This window comes from Cricetulus griseus, chromosome 2 (genome assembly GCF_003668045.3).
Source record: "Cricetulus griseus strain 17A/GY chromosome 2, alternate assembly CriGri-PICRH-1.0, whole genome shotgun sequence".
NCBI classification, from domain to species: Eukaryota; Metazoa; Chordata; class Mammalia; order Rodentia; family Cricetidae; genus Cricetulus; species Cricetulus griseus.
Genome location: NC_048595.1, coordinates 424313875 through 424336642, shown reverse-complemented (window position 1 = coordinate 424336642; position 22768 = coordinate 424313875). Strand labels below are relative to the sequence as shown.

The window sequence follows — 22768 nt, the reverse complement described above, 5'->3', positions numbered from 1 at the left end:
GCCAGTCTACTTACTACTCTGTTTCTCAGCCTACAGACATGATAATGCCCCCAAGGGAGCCACAGCTTGGTCACTCATTCATCTTCCCCTCTGGAAGGATACTTCCCACCATCGTTTCTTTATCAGACACTTCAGACGCAACACAAATCTTTACTGAGCAGTCAAATCTGACCCCTTTAGATTCCAAAGGTAGAAAACACAGAAGAGAAAAGTGTCTTATGCACAGCCGAATAAAAATGGAGGAAATCAGGGGACATGAGCTGGCAGGTCAGAGGCATCACCTGGGAAGGAGCCTGTCCAAGGCGGTTTTTCATTCTTTCTTGTCCCAGAAATCTTGGTCGTCAAGTCACCATCAAGCACTGGTCATTACAAAAGTGGTTTAGATAGCTGGATGCTATATATATTTTATATCGCAAGAGAAAGAGATAGAATTTTCCTCTTGGTAAAACAATCACTTTTGTCAACCCCAGAAGGTTTTGCTGGTGACCCTGTTGTAGCTGGCGGGAGTTTGTTCGCTCATTTTGTTGAGTGTTAGACATGTGCCGTGTAGAAACCACAGCACCCCTTCCTGGAACTTGTCATCATTTGGGAATTTGCCCTACACAGGCTGCTTGCCTTGGCATTCTCGCTTTGAACACTGAGCGGGTTTCCACCAGTCCCCGTTGTGACAATGACAGATGTTACAGTCGTCCACTTTCACTTCAATGCCAGCTGGAATTATTGTAGTTCCTGCAAAGCAGTTTGGACCTGGAACACATACATGCATCGGTTAGTGCATTAAATCTGGGAGCCTCCCCTCCATCCTCTCCTGTTCTTTCCCAAGACCTCCAAATCGTGAATGAGAAGGTCAGACTGGGCCAACAGCTTGACATCAAGCAGTTTTCCAGTCAGTCTCTTCCGTTTCAAGCTTGTGAACCCATGACCTTTAGTATACATCTCATATTTGCTACGTATATCAAAGTGAGAGAGACAAAGCAAGAGTGTGAGAGAGAGGCAGAGACAGAGATAGAGACAGACAGAAAGGGTTGAGGGGGGAGAGACCCTGTTTTTTTGTCTGCTTACTGAGTCCATTATGGATTAACCACTATTTTCTTTGTCCTCTGGGTGGAAAAGTGGCAAAGTTTCCCATGAATGGAGGATTGGCACAGTTGGCCTCACATGACAGTACCTATAGCAGGGGTCCAGTCTCTTCCTGTGGAGGGTGTGAGACTATGAATTTGCTCACTCCCCAGATCCTGCCTGGTTCCTGGAATCCCCAGCTTGTTTCTTGATAACAATGAATAATTCATGGCTGGATGATTTATTCATGTCCCCAAACAAGCTTTGTTGGAGGTTCATTTGATTTTTATAAATGGAGTTCCTTTAATCTGCTGGCTAACTTTTTTCCCTCTTTTAAAAAAAGGGTGACCCGAATGGTTGGCTTTTGAAAGTCAACACGAATTTTATTTTAATCTTTCAGGTTCAAAAAAAGCTATATAGCAGATGACCCCTGCTTACTCTAGATGGATGATGTGTGTGTGTGTGTGTGTGTGTGTGTGTGTGTGTGTGTGTGTTTAATGAACAATTCTCACATTTTTTTTTCTTTTGAAAGTTATTTCCAAAGTTGAAATTGTACTAAAAAATGGTTTCTCAAGGCATGGTGGATTGCAGAGGGATGGTGCAAATTATTGGCTTTTAGGAGTTATTTTGGTGTTAAGTCTATGAAGAACACATTTGGGTAAAAAAGAAAATGCTGGGCTGCGTCCAGTAACAATTCCTTAAGCCATTGGTTTTGGCTACTTGCCATAATCACTAACTACATGGCAATCTGGTGACATGTCACTATCAATGGCCTACTTTCACTTTCTCAACAGTTGTTCAGAATTTATAAGACTTTCTTTACTGCCAAACAATGAAATCAGAGGGTATTTGTAGTGCCAGTTCATTAATGGAGGCTTCCTTTTGCAAAAATTATAACTACTGAGTTATGATGCATATTTGTTAAGGAACAACTAGCATGCCACATCTTTAATACCCTTTCTTTTAGAGCTTCTCATTGTGTAACTCCGCCAACAGTATTTGTGTTCATATGCCTTTCCTTCACTCTGCTGTAAGCATCTAGAGTCCATGGATGAACATGGGGGTCTGTCAAGAGCAGGAGTGATGGATCAGCTCAACTCTGGGGATAATTAAGTATCTCATGATATTCTCCCTGTATCCACAAGGCTTTTTCTTGTTCTGATTCTGTGGTAAGTTCTTGGTCATCTTCAAGTGTTGAATATTTCACAATTGCAATATTAAGTGCATTTATCCAAGGGTTTAAGGAATTAGTTGATAGACCTTACTACTTGTGTAACTACAGTTCTGTGGGGGCAATTCAACACCAAAACATGAGTTTCTTCTGAACCTAGATCTGAGGGGTCTTTGGAAAACTTGGCAGGAAGGGTGTCCCATCGTGTAGCTTGTTCTCTCATGCCTATTGCTCAGAGCTGTCTCCTGACAGACAACTGCCAGCCTAATGAGTTTTAGGGCAGAAGGGTCTTGTTGGGACCCAAGTAGCTTTAGAAACAATACTAGACTTGGCCAACACTGTCTGTCTGGAGTCAGCACAGAGATTAATGCTTACTCCCTGTTCCCCACATAAACACACAAGCAAGACTTTTACTCTCAGCAGGTATTTTTAGCTTTTCCTGTAGGGGAAAGAAAGCATTTCATTTTTAAATCATGGTTTAAAAAACAAAAATGTGCAGTCAACAGACAGACTATTAACTAGTAGGAATTTACACTGCTTCTTTAGAGGATTTGGAAATGTGATGGAAGAAACACAGCCCCCCCCCCTCCGCGAGCGCGCGCGCGCGCGTGTGTGTGTGTGTGTGTGTGTGTGTGTGTGTGTGTGTGTGTATACACACATACTTAGATGTGCTGCTGTCTCTCAGAATGCTGGGAAAACTCACTGACACAATAACAGAAGGCAGGTAGACTATATGAAAAGAGACTAATTGCAAGTTGCTATATATGTCTAGAAGGGATATTTTACTAGAGCTTTGTTTTTGTATTTTCTCCTTGCTACCTGTGTTGGTAGCATGCTGTGATCGGCAGGCATTTGATTAACCTCTATCTATCATTTCTTAAGAGTCCCTTAGAATTTGTTGCACTTTCAGCCCAAGAAATATTATGTTGATGGATTGAACACAAATGAAAGATCTTTTGCAGGTGCCAAGACTGGACAAAGCCGTTGCCTGTGAATGCCATAGTAAGAGATCAGCTGTCTACCTGATGGCCAGAGGCATTTTACCAAATCCAGCATTCTTGTTTGATTTCCTTAACTTTTGTACGTCAGGGGTCTTTCTGTTCTTGTTCTGATTAGCTCATAGGTAACCACAGCAAGTCTCAAAGTATGCTGTTAAAAGTCATATACTTAAAAGCAATTTAGATAATTGTGAGTAGAGTGGTTGGCACTATTTAAAAACTGTTCTGGTTTTAGCACCCTCCCTGCCCCCCCTTACTGGTGACAGTAAGAGCTAATTCTCTTTGAGCATGTGAATATTCTCCATGAGTTCCTTATCCCTTATTTAGGCAATCATCCTTACTTCTACTTACCTTCCTCCTATCTAGAGGTTTCTTCCATTTTTCCTTTGTCTATATGGAGGGATAAATTGCTCAGAAGACCGAACTCAATGACAAAGAAACACATTGGAATATAGAGGACTTGGAGCAACTCCAGAGGGGAGCAGTGAAAATGATTACACTGAAGGCTGGCAGATAGGACCTCCAAGGGAACATTGAAAGATTGGAATCATTTAATGCAGAAGGGGAAGATAGAGGAACAGCCCAATAACTCTCAGAGAGTAGTGGCTTAGGAGAGAAAAGGTGACCAACTGGACACTCATTCTACAATCTAGACTATGAAACAGAGAAGATATCCCCCACTCTCTCAGTCCTCAAAGAACTAATACTTGAATGTGTGCTGAGATTTTCTCTCTTAGAGATATTTACAATGTGTAAGCTCTTAACTCAGGTATGGGTTATGCTGTCAGTCCCTTGAAGGCAAGAACTAACTATCTGTTATTTCTTACAGCCTAGGGATGATGCTGTGTCTCACAGATATTAAGAACTCAGTATATAGTTTATTTAGCTGAATGAAATTGGATAAACTAGCTAGTTTTGTGTTTGTCAGAGGCAAACTTGTTACTGAACCCATAGATAAGCCCTTATCTGATTACCAGGGCCAGAACTATAGTATAGAAATAATCACTTACAGGTGGAAACATGTAGTGATCATTTGTTGAACACTTACTTTATGCCAGAACTTGTCTCATATTGCTTTTTCAATAATCTATAGAAGGCACATGCTTTTTCCTCTCGTGATATTGAGCCTCAGAGATGGAAAATGACTAGCCAGAGGTTACATGCCGGAATGTGATATCACTGAGATATGAATTAAAATCTCTATGGCCTACAAGAGGTTTCTAGTTGCACAGAAAAAGAAATAGTATTCTAGAATTGTACTGTCACTTTTTTCTTTGTCCCAGATCCTGAGCTTCTGATAAAAATGTACAAGTCTAGCAGGTTAAAGCATTCCAGATGCATATTGAGGTAGGAAATGTGATGAGGACAGCAAGAGTCATGATTGATTATCTTCAGATCATTATTTATGTACTCTTTTGTGTTATGTATTTATATAGTTTCTTTAAAAAGCATAATTTGTGTAAAAACTAAAGGAAGTCTTCCGTGGAGAAGATGTGTAGACCACGGGGCTTTTCTCAAGGTAGCAATGAAGTTTCTGCTAGCGCTGTGTGCACAATGGAAAGAAAGATAATGAAAATGGTTTAGGACATGGAGCGCAATCTTAGACAAACACTGTGTTAGCAAGATACAAATGGGAGAGCCATGTGGTGCAGTCTCAGAAGGACCTCAACATGTTGAAAATGTGATAGAGTTGGAAACTGTATACTTTGCTGAGACTTGGAGCTGGGAGGAAAGAAGGGAAAGTGTTGAAACCAGGAGACGTTTTCCCTGTGAGATCCATGAATAATCTCCCCCCCCCCATTCCATACTTCTCCCATCACTTATTTTGAATATCTATAAAACAAAAACTAGCTTGAATTTTCTTTTCACAGCCAAAGTTATTCAAGATCAATCTCATTAAGAAGAGAGAGATCAAGTGTGAAAGCGGGGACTCTCTGAATGTATGACTGAGGTAAGCTAAGAACTCTTATCTTTGGGCAACGCTTCCTACTATCCTCCCATCCCAGCTTCTCTGGGGTGCCACGAGACACATGTATAGAATATCTGCGATCAGAGGAAAAGCATTTGGAATGGCTTTTTCTAGCTTTGATAATACAAGTTTTTTTTTTTTAAAAAAAAAAAAACAAAACAGCAGAATGTACAATGATTCCTGCCATATTTGTGGTCATATGGAACAGGAGGATTTACTCACACACTCAAGCTTTTTGATGATCCCCCAAATTCCCCTTATGAAAGACTGCATAGGAGCAATGGGGATGAAAGGAGTTGAGAGCTAGTCTGATCACACCACAAAATGATAATTAAGAGGCAAATATATAACCTGACTAAGCGCTCTGAAGGAAAGCACAGACAGAAGTGAGATGTAGCAGACAACCAGACTCCATCCAGTGGAAGAGGGTTTGTGCTGGAAAGAGCAGGGGTGGAGGGGGACCCATATGGAAAGTAGGTTCCAGTGGAGTACACAAAAAAAAGTTAGTGAGGAACTGCTCGGAAAGCCACTAGACACTGGAATGCAGGAAGAAATCATGACATAGCCAAGAATTTTATGATCTTATTAACACGGTTTTGTTGATTTTTGGTAGATGAATTTACACAGTGCAAAGCGGATCAGAAAACACTACAAATCGGAGTTTAAGTCTCCATTTCTCAGTGAATTGGTAAATATATATTAGCATGTTACTACATTAGGGCTCAAGATGCTGTGCTATTTGCCATGCTACAGATTTTATACCCCCACCCCTTCCATCCCCACCCCTCCCACCCCCACCCTTCCCCTTACCTCCCCTCCCCTCTACTCTCCCTTCCCTTTTCTCCATGTGTGTGTGTGTGTGTGTGTGTGTGTGTGTGTGTGTGAGAGAGAGAGAGAGAGAGAGAGAGAGAGAGAGAGAGAGAGACAGAGAGAGAGAGACAGAGAGAGAGAGACAGAGAGAGAGAGAGAGAAGAGAGACCTTTAGATAAAGACACTAATAATTTAAATTTCACTGCTGTCACAATATGACTGGTCTACAGACATATGTGGATGGACTAGAGAGGACATATCTTGGAAAATGCATGGCTTCTGTTGTTGAGAAGTCTAGCCACCTTACAGACTTTGGCAATATGTGAAGACGAGGGAGAAGTTTCGTCCTCCTCTGTTCTAAGACATCAGAAATGCCAGCCAAAGTTCTGGCTTAACATTTACATTAGTTGCAGCAGTTAGTACATGGCTTTAGTTAATTCATCAGGTTAGATTATTCCTTATAGAATATAAAATCCTAAAGGAAAAGACACCCAAGAGATGATGTAATTTCATCTAGAGAGGGTAAAAGGAAAGAGCTGGAGGGCTGGTGCTGAAGTAGATTTTAGAAGGGCAGTTGTCTTGGGATCCCATAGAACTGTGTACAAGGTAACTGAGATACTGTGTTGCAAGGAGCCAATTTGGTATGAACAAAACTAGCCTTGGATCATTTAAGAGGAAAACGAACCTACTGGAGGAACCGATATCCAGAAAATCTCCTCAGTAGCAAAAGAACAAAGCTGGAGATAAGATATTTGAAGCAACGATCAAAAACCACAGACACAGAGCAGTTAAGACCCACCTTAGACACAGAAAGAGCACGCCACCCCATCAATGTCACCAGCATGGACTTCTGGATTCTTTTGCTAGAAGCAGCCACACAACTTCCTGTTCTACCAGCCCTGCCAGGATGGGCTGTACTTCTACATGAGCTTTTCATCTGAAACCTGTGGCAGATTTATCTAGCCACAGGACCCCATCAACTGCTTGCTGCAGCTGTAAGAAGGGATGGAATATGAACCTCTGGCTTTTGTAGCTTTTCTGGGAGGCAGAACTGTTTCTTCCCATGTAAGCCCCCCCCCCCCCCGGGAGGACACAATTCAGTTCTGAAGGGCTTCAATGAGGCTGAAATTCAGAGCACTTTTCTTCACCATAAACATTAGCCAGGATCTTATGCTTTCTGGCTTGGTTCTGAGACATTAAAAATACCAGATAAAATGCTGAAGCTTTCTCTTCTAAAAAGCTCTGCTAAAATCCAGAACCATTGGATATTTCTCAATTCATTGAACATTGCTGCCATTGTCTCTTAACTTTCCTTTCCTTTCCTTTTTATTTTTCAGACAAGGTCACACTTGCATAGTCCAGGTTGGCCTCAAACCCCAGATCCTTGCGCCTCAGCCTCCCAGGTGCTGGAATTATAGGCAAGTGACACTACTCCTTGACTTTTAAATTCTTCCTAAGAGCTCTTCAAGCATGATCTTATTTTCTCTTCCAGTGAATTAATTTTCTTTACTTTTCAGGTGAGACATGCAAACACAAAACTATCCAGTGACTTTCCCAAATTCTCACAGCTGATGAGACATTGAGATGAGGAGCACAGAGCAATTTCTGCTTGCTCCATTTCGGAAAGCAATCCTCCTGAAAATAAGAGCCACTGTTCATTTCTTCCCAGTTTTGACAACACCTGGTGTAACAATACCACAGTAGAGGTCAACAACATGGATATTTAAGTTCCTGGGGTGAGTGGGGAGGCAAAGGAGATGATGGGTGAATGGGGGAGTCAATGAATGGGCAAATAGATGAATGGGAAGGGGGTTCGTCCTATAAAATTCACTTGTGAGGCAGGGAAATGGCCTCTTAAAGAGCTTTGTAGAACATCTTCCCAAGAGTGGAATTTGGTCCCAGGAAGCACAGATGGTGGAAAAGGCAGCATGGATCCAGTGATGAGCGCAGAAGACAGCTGGGGTGGCATGGAGACGCCCTAGAAGGTGATGCTCTGTTTCTATCACTTGTCACACAGATATTTCTTAGAAAGCCGGGTTGGTCAGGTCAAATTTATCTGCACTTCATGATTATAAAGCAGTATGGATTTCTTAAAAATTCTCTCTCTGAAAACAACTTTGTACTATTTAATTGTCCTCTTTAGATTATTCTAGTCTCTACCCTTGATTTGAAAGTTCAATATTGGCACTTGGAATCTCTTAGAAATTAGTTGTAAATGGTCTTCCTGCTACATAAATGAGGCCAATTCCTATTGTGTAAAGTCATAAACATACTATATTTATTTCTCAGATCATCCAAATCATTGTTTCAGTGAATATTAGGCTTGTAGGCTTCAGTTTGCAATTGAATTGGATTGGATTATGTCCTTCCTTCTGATTTTAATTCTCTGCTTCACCAAATCTGATGGAACTTAGTGTGCCCTGGAAAAGCAAATAGTCTTTCTGATCAGGTGGACCTCTTTTCAATTATTAGAACCTTGGAAAAATGTTGCTAATAAAACCAGCAATTAGAGATGAGCACAGTTAAAATGGAATAAAATGCCTTAGCCTTTCTGGTGACAGGTCCCAGGGGCCTTTTTTAGGCATAGACAGAGAACAGGGATGACATTCCAGTTGCCAAAGGGAACCTTCGACTAGACAGGGATGGGTCTCTCCACCTGCTTTCAGTCACTTATCCCCATGTTACTTCCCAACGCTTTTGATTAAACTTGAAAACTAAAAGCTTCCTTAGATTACGGTGGCAAGATTCAGGAAGGATTATTTTCTCAGAGGCTGCCCTGAAGGTGACTGTTAATCATTTTATTTGAAAATTCAATATTGCCAAACTCCCACACAGATTTCAGTCCAAGAACTCCTGAGAGTTTTCTGGCCCCTCAATACATAAGATTTATTGCTTGGTGTTCCAATTAAGTAAAATGCAAGGGACCAAGCTTAGAGAGGAAGAATATGGTCAAGACACACCAGAGAAAGGTGACCATTCTTGTTCCAAAGACAGGCTAATCAGCAAGCTATGGGCATTGGGTAACATTCAGGTTCAGCATTAGCTGGCTCAAGCTTGCCTGTCTGGCCATCTGCTTAGTCAAAATTTCCACACAGAAGCATGAGTGTTGCACTTCATTAGAACTATGACTGATTTTCAAATCATGACCATGTTTCTCACAGTTATCCTAGGGAGAGTTCATATGGCCATATACTATTTACATATGAGGACGCCAAAACTTAAGGAGACAGGTAAAGTGGAGAATTAAGACCCTGGAGCTACACAACTCCCATTTCAAACCTACCTGGGCATTGGCTGGCTCTGTGAAATGAGTGTCCTTAGATATGAAGGGGAATCATAATAAAATAAGAGAATGTACTTCAAAGAAGTGTGGGAGAGACAAATGAATTTTTGTCTGTGAAGCACCAAGCGCGCACCTGTCACATTGTGAAGTAGAATGGTTATTGCTATTTATCATCTTGGTTACTGTTATCCCTGGAGCTGCAATCTTCGTAACTTTGGTAAGGTTCTCAAGTTCAGATCCTTTAATTTATTGTCTATTTTTTTCTATTTCAAAGAATAAATAAGGAAATGTCTTCTACTTAAGTGGATTGATATTTGTTTACAGAGTAGGCACACAGCAATAAAATCTTTGTGGATTTCTCTCAAACTTGTTTCCTGTTTGTCACAGAAGCAGACAAGTGGAGAAAACACAGTGGCTCTCCAGAGAGGACACCCGTGTGGGTGTCTGCCCTTTGCCGACTGAGTCAGGATTCTTTTTAGGAGATGACTTAAAATGAATTACTGAGACTGCTAATTAATAGACAGTGTTCTTTTTGGGAAAAAAGGAAGAGGGTGTGGTAAGAAAAAGTTCATATTAAAGGTTAAAAGTGCAATTGCCACCTAAGGAAAGGGAAGAATAGGCACAGGTATGCAGTGGGAAACACTGCAGTTTGCTGCTTTAAAAACGATCAAATGTCTCCACCCACAGACATATCCTATACTGTGGGTCCTTCTTCAGCCATCCAAAGGAAAGAGTCACAAGTTGCAGCTGACTTACAAGGATTCCATGACATATTATTGAATGGGAATCCAGTTGGGCAGAGAAGTGGGTACAATATGATCCTAGTTTAATCAAACAGATGCAGATGAGCCAACATCTGTGTGTACATTTATAGAAGATTCCAGGAGGATGGGGAGAATAAGGAGGCATAAATATTGTACTGTTAATAAGGATTGCATTACTAGGGGGAGGAGCTGCTGATGAAGAGGGAGGACCAGGGTGTACAGCTGGGGAAGAAGTTTAAAAACTCTGAAGCAAGGAAAGCATCATGGCATATTTATATTTGGCTCTGTATGTAAGGGGAAAGAATAAATTCTGATACTAACATGCATTTTAAAATCATTGTGTATGCCTAATGATGTGGTTCTTTCTCCTTAAAATTTGTCATCAACTTGATGGTGCAGCTTTTGATACCGAAGAAGTGTAGTGAGGGCAGGCTTAGCAAGGGACAGAAAAAGGGAGACATTGCTGTTCCAGTTTCTTTGATCCTAGACTTCTAGGACTGTTGCTATTCACCACAGAAGACACTGGGAATGTGTGTCCAAGAAGCACTGGAAACATTGGTACTCCAGGGAGCAAACTACTGGAAGTCTAAAAAAGCATGCATCAAATTTCATCAAGAATGTGTAATTGACACAAAACTACAAGAAGATGAAATAGCTCATCGATTTTTTATACTGATTGTATGTTGAAGATTGAAATAGAATATATTAGTAAACACATTATTTATATTTATATAAACATGTATTATTAAGATTGATTTAATCTTTTACATTTTTAATATGGTTGTTAATTAAATTCATACTTGTGGGGCTGGAGTGGAGCTCAGTTGGTATGTGCTTGCCTAGCAAGTAGGAAGCTCTGGGTTCAAACTCTAGTACTGCCTAAACTGAAATCCCAGCATTCAGGGGGTAGAGAAAGGAAGTTCAGGGTCATCCTCAGTTACATAGTAATTTTCAGGAGAGCCTGGGCTACATGAGATCATTTCTTACCCTTCCTAAACAATAAGAAACCCAAATAAATCAATAAGTAAGTAAGTAAATGAATAAGTAAACATTTCCCTGGTAGCTCACATGGTCTTTCTTTCTTTCTTTCTTTCTTTCTTTCTTTCTTTCTTTCTTTCTTTCTTTCTCTCTCTTTTTTTTTTCGAGACAGGGTTTCTCTGTGTAGCTTTGGAGCCTATCCTGGCACTCGCTCTGGAGACCAGGCTGGCCTTGAATTCACAGAGATTCACCTACCTCTGCCTCCAAAGTGCTGGGATTAAAGGTATGCACCACCAACGTCCAGCCACATAGTATTTCTATTGGATAATACTGTCCTAGAGAAATAAGGGAAGAATAGGATTCCAGGATCTCAAAAGGCAGCTACATTTTAGATAATTTGGGTGCAGGAAATGTTATGATTCCTCTTTAGGATAGGAGGAATGTTCAAATGAAAGCTTGGCCTTTGATCAGTCTTATCATCATCACCGAAGGAATCACTGAAATTAAAATCTGTGGGCCCCATCAAATGCCTTATGAACTAGAAAATGTGGGTGTGGAGCCCCCATAATCCATGACATTCTAAGTGATTCTAATGCCAGCTCAAATGTGAGAACTCCTGCCTGAAGATCATGCAGAGCTTGGATGAAAGCCATGCTACCAGAAGCCAAGAAGATAACGTAGTTAGTGTCAGTTTGGGAGCGAGCCTTGCTGCACACGGAGCATATCCAAAAGGCAATGAATTCAGCATGGGACAAGAACATAAGCTTTTAGCAAAGGGTCATTTCTGAGGAGAAATTCTGGGCGAGTAAATAGTGGTTAAATGGTTCAATTACTTTGAAGTTTCAGCCTCAGCCTCTGAGCTGTCATTACTGTGTTTCTCCAATAAGTGTGATTTTTACCAACACGACAGCTTGGAAATCAAGGAGACGTGTATGAGACAAGGCATTTGGAACTATTTTAGATGCTTTAATGACCTCACTATTTCTTTTAAAGGCAGCATTCACTGAAAACAAAATGGTATATACTTATCTTTGTATTTGAAACAAGTTAGAAAAGAATGGAAAAGAATGTTATTCAGCCTTTCCCAACTTTCATATACAATTTGTTTTCTTTAAACCAACTTATTCCTCATGTAATCTTTGAAAACTTCTTACTTCATCAATGAAATAATTACACTTCTGTTTTCATTTCCTTAATAAAAATCTATTACCTTGTCAATGATAGAATTACACTTCTATTTTCATTTCCTTAATAATACGCATGGGCAAACATGTTAGGATAGAAGCCATGTCCTCTTAGTTGATGGGGAGTGGTTATGCTTGTCAAAAAGCATGTGGGCACACACAGGCACATGCTCATGAACACACACACACACACACACACACACACACACACACACACACACACCATTCCATTCCATCATGGAGATGAAACAGAAAAGTTTTAGTTGTATTCAAAGACATGGAAAGCCTTACAAAACAACAGAAATTAGAGATGATATGCAATTTATTTCATTATCAGAATGTATGACAAAAGATGATTGTTTTTTCTTTGGTAGGATAGTAATGTATTATTAGACACGCCATAGGTTCAGTAAGACACAAAGTGTATTCTCTGTGATGCATAACTAACAATGCCTGTAGATATTTCCTAACCCCGAAATAGAAGTGATGACACGATTATATAAACAGAGTCCACAAGTGTACAATAAAACTAGTTACCTTAGTTGGAGAATGACAAGGAACAGGTAATTTAAAATTCCACAAGCGAACATTAACCACCCACCACTGTTTGAACACCTTGAAACAATTTTGATGAGACAAATATATTCTATCCATCTGTGGATATGGTTAACTACAATTGAAAGCTAAATAATAATGGGGTAAAGAATATAAAAATGAAAATAAAGACTGTGTATACTAAAAGATTTTGATCTAGTTTACGAGAGGAGGCTAAGGAGAAAAACACCCTGAGGAAGTGCTGTGTGATGAGAAGAGTTCAGGAAGATGAGAGAGTCCAGGCCAGGAACATTGTCCTTGTAACCTCTCCTAAGTGTAGTTATCGAAGACATGGAGCTTGGGGAACTTTCTTGATTCTATGTAGTAGAGGCAGTAAGAGGGTGTGAGATAAAAGTTAAGAGACAAGTTGGACCAGTTCTTAATGTTTTTAAAAAGCTATTTCGGGGGTTGTGGATTGTGTCTGAAAGGCAACTTAAACCACTGGTTTCAATATGGGTAACAGCAGAATCAGAAGTTGTTACTGTGTTGAGGAAAGTAAAGAGAAGGCAAATTTTCTTGCACAAGTTAGAAGTAATGGTAGACTAGTTCAGGGTGGCAGCCATGGGGAGCAGGGAAATGTGGATAAGTATGTGTGAAGCTCAAGGAACTTTATTCTCCTGGTTTTCTCATGTTAGCAGTAGCCTGAGCCTGGAAATGATGTAGAAGGGACCACATAAGTTTCTGATGTAAGCACATCTGTGGAACCATGATAAAGAAGTGTTTTCTTTTCTTTTCTTTTTTTTTTTTTTTTTGAGAAAGAATGAAGTCAATCTTGGAGATTTTGAGCTGGCGGGACCACCAACTGTCTACACACAGGTGGAGAGAGGAATAACACGGCCTATGTAGGTGACAGAGAGGTGGCAACCTCTGGCACATGAACAGTATGAACAGGACAGTATGGTTCCCCAGGGGTGTCTGATGGAAAGCAAGAAGAACAAGGGCCTAAGACAGCATTGCCATTAGAGGTGCAGAGGAGAAGGAACTGATCAGAGCAACTAAAAAGAACCCAAAGAAGGCTAAAAGCAGGGAATGAGTAATATCAGCAAAACAAAACAAAATGTTTCAGGCCAAATGCAGCTGAGATGGCTCCTGAAGTGAGGACCGAGTCAAGTTCATTGTGACCTTGACAAGGGCAATTTCAGGTTGGCAAAAGTAAAACCCATGATGGAATGCTGGAATAGGTTGGGGAGTAGGGGTGGACGGAAGGATGTAGAAATAAAGGAAACCAGTGAGTGAGCAGAGGGAAGGACAGCACAGTGAAAGAGGCCGAAAAGACTCAAGAGGGAGGAAAAGGTGTTCAGGTAGCAGGGCAGGCAGGGTGCCTCGACAGAACAGCATCCTTGAGAAAGGCAGAGAGCATTGAATTCTATGTTCTTAGATGGGAAGCAGACTCATTTATCACAGCCATTGGAAGCTGAAAGGGTTTCTGTCTGATAATTTCTAGTTTCTCTGGGAAGTAGGTGGGACGTGAACCTGCAGAGAGTGGAGGGAGAGGAAGGGGACGGAAAAGGGCTGAGGCAGCTGACTGGGGAGGTATAATAGAATTCTTGAACAGGGCTGACGGCCCAAGTGAAGAAAATGGCTACAATTTATGTGGTAGCAATTTGATTGCTTCTGTGATCTTTCTCTCCAGAGCCCAACAATATTGTCAAAGAGAGCTCCAGGCAGACAGCATTTAATAGCCTTTCGACCTCTGGCAAAGCACCTATTCTGTCTCTTCTCCTCCTCTGCACTGTTTTCTCATCTATGAACTAAGAGCAAGATTACCTCCCTCACACCCTTTATCAGAAGTTAATATGCATAAGGGACTGAGAATGAGGACCTCACAGTGCCTCACAGTCTATGAGTGCTTTGCTAGTGTCCAGGTTTGGAGCTTGGCAGGAAATGATAATGGCACCAGCAAAGGAATGGATGATATTAACAAAAGAATGAATGAACTTGTGGACTAAAGAGTTAAACTGAAGACTAAGAGTTGTGAAGACATTGAATTTCGGGAACTCACCAGACTGATCTGTATGTATTAGAAGTCCTCCGGTATTGGATTCCTGGCCTTGGATTATAGTATGCTAATCTGGCTGATAGAATCAAACTGTTGGTACAAATGAATAATAGTATCTCAGCTCTGTTACCCGAAGTCCTCTTCTCTGGCAATGGTACTGACACACACGTACGGAATTTATATTAAAAACATATTTTCTTTGAGAGCTTTAGCTTGAAGTACTTCTTGTGGACACTCCATGTTCTGGAATGCCTGAGAAATGGCAAATTTCTCAAGGAGAGAAAAAAATATAAGAAGCAATATTAAGGGAATCCCCCCTCCATTAAGGCAATGTTTAAAGGCTGTAAATTTGGCGACTGTTTATGTTCTTTTCCTCGAGGTCTGCAATACAATTTAAGCTAGGAAAACAATCAGTTTGGTCTGAGCTAGAATTGCTGCAGAATAAACAGCCTCCAAAATTGAACCTTAAAAGGAACTGTCTGTATCACCCATGTGCTGAGACACTCGGAGGTGTGATTGTCGCCTCAGAAAATGCATTTCATATGGTCATTCGGATCATGGATTTAGACCCTGGCTATTTATCATAAACACAAGTGGATTGTAGACAACATTTGCTCCCAGGTAGGACAATGGCTGAGGTTTATTGGTGCAATACCATTATAGGATCCACTGAGTGCTGTAAAATGGGGAAAACAGTTCCCTGTTGTAACAAGCAAGCAAACAAGCAGAACACAATTATGGAGTGGGTGCTGACTAGCATTCTGGGGGTCTACAAATCTGATTTATTTTTGCTTAGGCAAATTATTTTTAGCTTGAATTTTGGATGAGGGTAGGGGTGAGGGTGGTTAGTCTTGGATGGAAAAACTGCCACTCCTATTTCAAAAGATATTCCCAAGTCTGCCACCTCCTCGGACATTGCCAGTGAACAGGTGCCAGCTATCAATGACATTTATTTATTCCTTTCTCTTCAAATGTGTTACTGTATGATTCTTATATGACAGAGAACAAAATACATGTTTCCAGACCTTTGCAGGCTTATATTTTAGCAAACAGAGAAACAACAAGTTGACTTAGAAATAGGAGTGGGGAGGGTGATAGGGAACAGTGTCAATTCAAACAGAAGGAGGGGCTGGGCTTTGGTGGCGCACGACTTTAGTCCCAGCACTCAGGAGGCAGAGGCAGGCAGGTCTCTGTGAGTTTGAGGCCAGCCTGGTCTCCAGAGTGAGTGCCAGGATAGGCTCCAAAGCTACACAGAGAAACCCTGTCTCAAAAAACAAAGAACAAACGAACAAAAACAAAACAAAACAAAAAAAAACAGAAGGAGGGGAGAGGTTTGGGGAGAGGAAGGTTGGGTGTGTGTGTGTCTGTCTGTCTGTCTGTGTGGACACATGTATAAAGACTCAATTTGAATAGAAGTTAACATGTAGGCTAAATTAACAAGAGTGAAGTCTTGTTTTTCTGAATTAGTGATGCTCCTTTACACATATGCCTTTATGCAGAGAAGAAAAGGCCAGTAATGAAAGAAAGATGACAGATTTTTAGAATTTCTGGGTCTTTATGCAGGGAATGACTTCCAAGACCTCAGGACCAGCTGTAGCCACAGCAACATCACTGGGGAGCTTGGGAGGATCAGTCATATCAGGCCTCACTTGAGACACACCAAGCCAGCGCCTGCCTCTTTCAATAGGAGGAAGTGTTCTAGTATTCTCAAGCTTCCTAATGCTGTGACCCTTTAACACAGTTCCTCATGTTGTGGTGACCCCAAGCATAAAATTATTTTTGTTGCTACTTCATAACTTTAATTTTGCTACTGTTATGAATGACAATGTGAATATCTGGTTTCTCTGATGTGACAGGGTTGTGAGAACTGCTGTTCTAAGATACAAAGATTAGGGTGAGGACAGGTGAGTTTTTGTTGCTGAAGAGCTGTGAAATGATTCTCCCTTGTTTTTCTGGGAAGGAATGAGTGATTTATTGAAGAGGAGGGGTTTGCCAGTTCTTGGGGCCTTGAAAGCTTCACTGGGAGAAAAAGCATGGCATCTGTGTGGTGTGGTGTGGTGTGAAATGTATGCTTCTGTATCCAACTGAGGAGCCATGCGCTTACATTGATGTAGGTTGGGTGTTTTGCTAGGCCACTGGGAGTAGGCAAGAACAAAAGGTGGGTATAAGTTGAAGAAGATAGTCAATGAGGATCAATGAAAGCCAAAAGAGAATGGGGTCAATCACAGTCATCGATAAAAATAAGAAACACTGCATTGCTAGCAGCCATGGAAGCCTACCAAAGGGCTGATGACTCTGTGTAACAAACTTTTATGTTTCACAGATCACATCACTAAAGCATTCAAGTTCTTCTCCCCACCCCAGGCACCTCGCCTAGTCTGATACTGCCTCTGGTCCTGAATCTAGCTAGCCAGTGATTGCCCTCTGCATTACTATATCCTGCACAGTTTGTAAGTCCTTAAAATGACAGGACTTGCAAAATAGGATTGAAAACTTTAAAAGATCCAAAGGATGTTCCTTCTCATCGTGAATGTCTTCTTTATATTTTCTTTATAACTGTTTGTGGAATTTACAGAGGAAGTATATTCTGAACAGCACCCTGATTCCCCACCATGGTTCTATCATTAACCTTCCAGCACTTGGCCCCTCCATTGCGACTTTATTTATCTATCTTTATTAACAACCCAGTTTAATCCCTGCTATTGTAAACTCAGAAAACAGGTGTTTGTCTTGCTAATTTCTGTTTCCAGGAAGTTTGCAGCTGGCAAAGAGGTTTCAGAAACGGGGTAGGAAGCCCTGAAGAGATAGTGCCAGAGGGAAGGCTGAGGGAAGATTATAAAAGGTTTTTCATACTAAAATTAAGCTTTTGAAGTTTAACCTGTAGGCACTGTGAAAGGGTGGACAGCGGGAGTGGGTGGCAGGGGTGAACAGCTGAGCTGTTTGAGTCAGAAAGTGGCATAACACTAACATTGCCCTCTGCTTCCTCTGTCCAGAGTGTGAGGGACTGAACAAGGTGCCTATGATTTTCCGAGAGGAAAATGTGAGATGCAAACAACAGTGACCATTCGGGTGAAGTGTAGTTGGATTTTTTTGGGGGGTGGCTCCACATCCCAAATAATGACATGAGACTTCCTATTAATTTTGAAAGCTTGACCTATAGCGTAGGCTTGTTTCTAACTAGTTCTTATAACTTAAATTAATCCAATTACATTATTCTATGTTCTGCCACATGGCTTGTGGCTGCTACCTCTCCTCCTGCACATCCTGCTTGCTCTGTGTCTTTTGGCATTTCCACCTTTCTATACCCACTGCCTAGCTATGGGCCATTCAGCTTTCTATTACACTAATCACACCAATACTTCTTCACACAGTGTACAAAATATCCCCCAACAGTGAAGGATGAGAACTGACGCAAGACTTTAGGTGTTGACAGAGACATCAACCCTGGTGACAGTTTAGCATTTAATGCCATTGGGTGTAGAGAAGGAGCATGAGGAGTAACTCTGCCGTTTATCCTCAGCTTCTGAGTTGGGTGACAGGCAAAACCAAACAAAGAGAGAGAAAGGAATGGAAACTGAGTCAAAGAAGAGAAAAGGGGGACACCTGTGACATGTGGGGCCTGAGTACGGTGAGTTCTGTTTTAGACATTTAAGAATATTCTGCTTCTGGTAATAAATATTGATTGAGTACATTAGAAAATAAGAGTGTGGGTTGGAGACTGTGCTTTTGAACTTCAAGGAAGAGACAAGCTTGAAACAGAACCATGTTATTAAAAATCCTTGCATTTATTTCTCCCAAGTGAAATTTACCACTCCTGCAGCCAAATGTGTTGTGAGGGACTGAGATATCTAGCAGAAAGTCCACTGACCTTTCAATACACCCAAGTTTCCATACGATGCTCATTTTCATTCCAAATGGCACCACACAGCCCCAGGGACAGTACTTTCTGGAGCATTTGAACAATAAAGAGAATTTGCAGCACTTGCATTTTCCATGCAGGTTTTCAAGCCAACTTGGTTCTAAACACTGAGTTAGGCACTTTTTTTTTTAAAGCATTTACATATTTGGGTTTGTTTCTTTGCAGCAGAATAGTTGCAGAGTGACCCTGAAGACTGTTAAGAAGTCCTTGGACCAATTTAGTGTTATTTGTTTGTTTGTTTTTCCTTCATTTTGTTTGTGCTCTGAGCCTTAGTGGAGACAAAGAGATAGAGTGATAGAATGATCAAGGCTATTACATTCTGGGAATCAAAAAGGGAAACCAAAGAAATGTATCCTGTTAATTCTACTCAGATCTCAATCCTTTGTGACATAACCATATGGCTAAGCCAAATTCTTAACTGTTTTTGGTTTGTTTGTTTGTTTCTCTGTAGCATAATTTAAAAACAAACAAAACAAAACAGGTCTACATCTTATTCCCTGCAACCTATCGATAACGTTGCATGATAACGTTTGAACACAAGATTAAGTCAAGGGACCTTATCATGGATCACTCTGGAGAGGTTGTATACAAGTGTGGGGCAGGAAAACCAGCAGAGAGAGCAATGAGCAAGGCAAGGATCCTCTCTACACCAGAAAATGCATGGCAACAGTTGCCCTCTGAATGAAGGCAGCAACTCTGCCCATTCCTTCATCACTGAATTTTTACCTTTAGAACTGGATGTCTTAGCAGCAGGACTGTGAGGCAGCTGATCACATTGCATTCATAGACAGTAATCAGAAAGTGGGGTTCCACTCTAAAACCCCAAAGGCCCACCACTAGTGGCCCACTTCTCCCCCAAAGGCTCTACCCTTGTAGATCCAGAACCTTCCAAACAGCACCTTCAGCTGTGCACAAGTGTTCAAACACATGAGCCTATGACAGCAAGGTAGGGTCATTTTATATACAAACCAGCAGAGTACTGACACTATTTTTAATGCTGTTCAATAGAATCTATGCAGGGAGATAGGCTTGGTCCATTCTAAATGTAGGTCAAGGTGGGTGCCCACTATGCAAGCTGTTACCACCAGTTTACTTGACCAATTGTTGTGTAAAACACTTCCTCTGAAAGTCTTCCTCTAGAAGTTTATGGAAGCATATGCAGAGGCCAACAAGGAGCTCAGGTAACCCCATGGATGAGCAGAAGGATTGTAGGAGCCAGAGGGGTTGAGAACACTGCCCAGATAATAAACTAAGCAGGGCTCACAGGGGAGATAAGTCTGGCCTATGTCCTCTGCATGCATGCTGTGGTTGTTAAGCTTGGGGTGTTTGTGGGACTCCTAACAGAGATTAGAGGGGGTGTCTCTGACTGTTTTGCCTGTTTGTGGGTTGCCCTTTCCTCCTACTAGGTTGCCTTGACTAGCCTTGATCTGAGGGTTTGTGTCTAGTTTTATTGTAATTTGTTTATGCCATGTTTTATTGTTATTCCTGGGAAGCCTGATGTTTTCTGATGGGAAAGAGAGGAGGAAAGGATCTGGCAGAGAGGGCAGGAGTGGAGGGAGGGGGCTGCAGTCAACATGTATGGTATGAGAAAATAATAAAGGAAAATAAAAGAAAATTTTAAGAAAGGTTCCTCTGAGATTGATACACCCCATCCTGCAGGATGCTGCTTAAGCAATTAGGTAAACAAAAGAGCTCAAGGAAGTCCCTGAAACTGATCAGATTCACTAGACGCTTCCCTGCCAGAAAAAGCAATAAAATCTAGGAGTCCCTTTCAGAGGAGGAAGCTGTGCTGCAAACACTCTGAGAAGAGAAAAGCTGTAAAGAAGAACTTGAGAATAGACTGGTTGTTTGAGAGAATCAAAAACTAGCAGAACTTCTTAGAAGAGGTGTAGACCAACTGTGTCACTTGGAAAGAACATTCTCCAAACAGTTGAGCTGTCTGCCAGCTGTGCAGTATGCTTCAGTTTCCCAGCTTTTGTAAGGCATCATCCATGGTTGGGTAGGTTTTGGTGATGCAGCTGTCCTTGGGTCACTTCTGGTCCTGTATGTAACCCCTCACACATACCCCTCACTCATAACCCCAGTAAAACTCACTGGTTCACCAACTTTAACTTTGATATTATCTTTACTTTGGTCTGCCATGGGTTGCCTATTTGGGGTGAGTGGACATTTATATTGTGCCTCCCCAGAAAAGGTTTTGTCACACAGTACAAATCAACTGTGATAATAAGTTGAAGGATTTGGCTGATGCATTTGTGGCCTGCCCTTAGCTGTTTTTTATATATTAAAAAGACTAGATGCTTCAAAGCTCTCAGGATGGTACCTCAATCCACTGGATTTGGTTGAGTTCCCTGCTCAGATTTGAATTTCTAGGCAGAGTCTTTATATCCTGCAGGGAAAACATGGAAATTTATTTATGAATTGTAAGTCCTGGCTTGCACTGTTCATTTTCAGAAATCAAACATACATATTTTCTGCCAACATTCAGTTCTTAAAAAAAAGAAATGCCCACACAGGTTCTAGAGAATATGGCCACAAAATGGGGGGGTGTCAATTTTTTAGGCCTGCAAATCATATGCCTTGTGTTGTCAAGCACGACGGATAGAACAACCAAAGCATAGGAGAGATGCTGAGTCATGTGCCCAATGGCAACAAACACCAAAGGACTGAGTTGTCTGAGTGACTCTTCTAGTTCACCACTGTTGGGCACCTGGAGAGGAAAGAAACTCTGAGAAACGGTTTCTGTAGAAGTAATGAGAACTTTGGAGTCACATTGGCGTTGCCCTCAAGTTGAGAAAACACTCAAAGGAAGCAGAATCCCCACGAACGTGTGTAACTCACTGGGAAAGAAAAATCAATAAACAATGCCAGAGGAGGAAATGAAAGCATTTGGGAAATAGTTAGAGGTAGATTTTCAAACACGGGGGCTCGTTCCACAAGCACAGCTCTGTGGACTGCTGTATATATACTGTGTCCTGGGCTACCTCGGGACCACATGCTTTGGTTCCGGCTTTCCACATGGGAAAAAGGCAGTCAGGAATCACTGACGAAGTCCTCAAGATATTTTTTTTTGCACCAAAACACAGCTACTTGGGGGAAATGAACTCTTCCTTACTTGGTTGTCCTGGAACCTCTGTAATTTGAAGCATGTATGACATCGCATATACCTAGGCCGCTTCAGTGATTTCATCCTGTCACAAGCAGGGAAAGCTGGGAGGCGTTGAGTTGGATTGCTTTTATAATCAGTGATGATCTTAAACAGTCGCTGCTCAGTTCATCTGCCCCTCAAGAACTTTCATGTTGATGAGTCTTTTTCATTAAAGTATGGAGTGGTGGCATGTGGGTGTCTCATACACATACAAGCAACAGACATTAAGAAATGTGGTAAAAGCTGGTTTTCTGCTGCCTTTTCCATTCTGGTCAATACCATTTTGCCTTCTATAATGTTTGCTCTCTAGTTGACACCAAGCCATACATATCTAAAGCCATATACACAGAGAACTTTCTATTTTGTCCTATCCTTAGTGTCCTGCTCTGATCATCCCTACTTTAGTCCTACAGTTGTCTCAGAGACTTCTGGAGGATGTAAATTTAAAAGTGTGAGGCTTGAAACTTAAATGTTCTATTTATTTCCTCATCCCGCCCCGAAGCCCCAGCTTGTGGCTAGAAATATGGTAATATACAAGATCCTGCTAAACAAATGCGACCATCCTGAGATGGCCATCTTTTCCCTGGGTCTTCCCTGGGTCTTCCCCCATGGGCCTTCCTTTTCTGTGTCCTTATTTCTACAGTAGAATATGACACAGAGAGCATCTGTAGACCTGACGGTTTCTACACTGGATTTGGTACCGATAAGATTCTCAGCACTTTACCTGGTAATAGCTGAAAATCATTCGTAGCAACAGGAAATGACTGTAGTGTTCTTCAATGATACTCCAGGAAGTAGGTTCTGCCTCCTGGGTTAAAATGAGGGTATAGCCCTCCTTGGAGTTTCCTGTGTGATGTTTGGCACAGAGTCCTTTGAACATGACAATTTTCCC

The 22768-nt window shown here is 41.4% G+C and overlaps 1 protein-coding gene across 1 annotated transcript in view; it reads right to left on the bottom strand.

The window, feature by feature from the left end:
• Nucleotides 1-598: 598 nt before the first annotated feature.
• Nucleotides 599-22768, bottom strand: part of Vwc2l (von Willebrand factor C domain containing 2 like) — a 141926-nt gene continuing 119756 nt past the window's right edge. Inside the window, exon 3 of the mRNA XM_035439239.1 lies at nt 599-747. Coding sequence (XP_035295130.1) covers nt 599-747 — 149 coding nt within the window. The remainder of the gene's footprint in view (nt 748-22768) is intronic.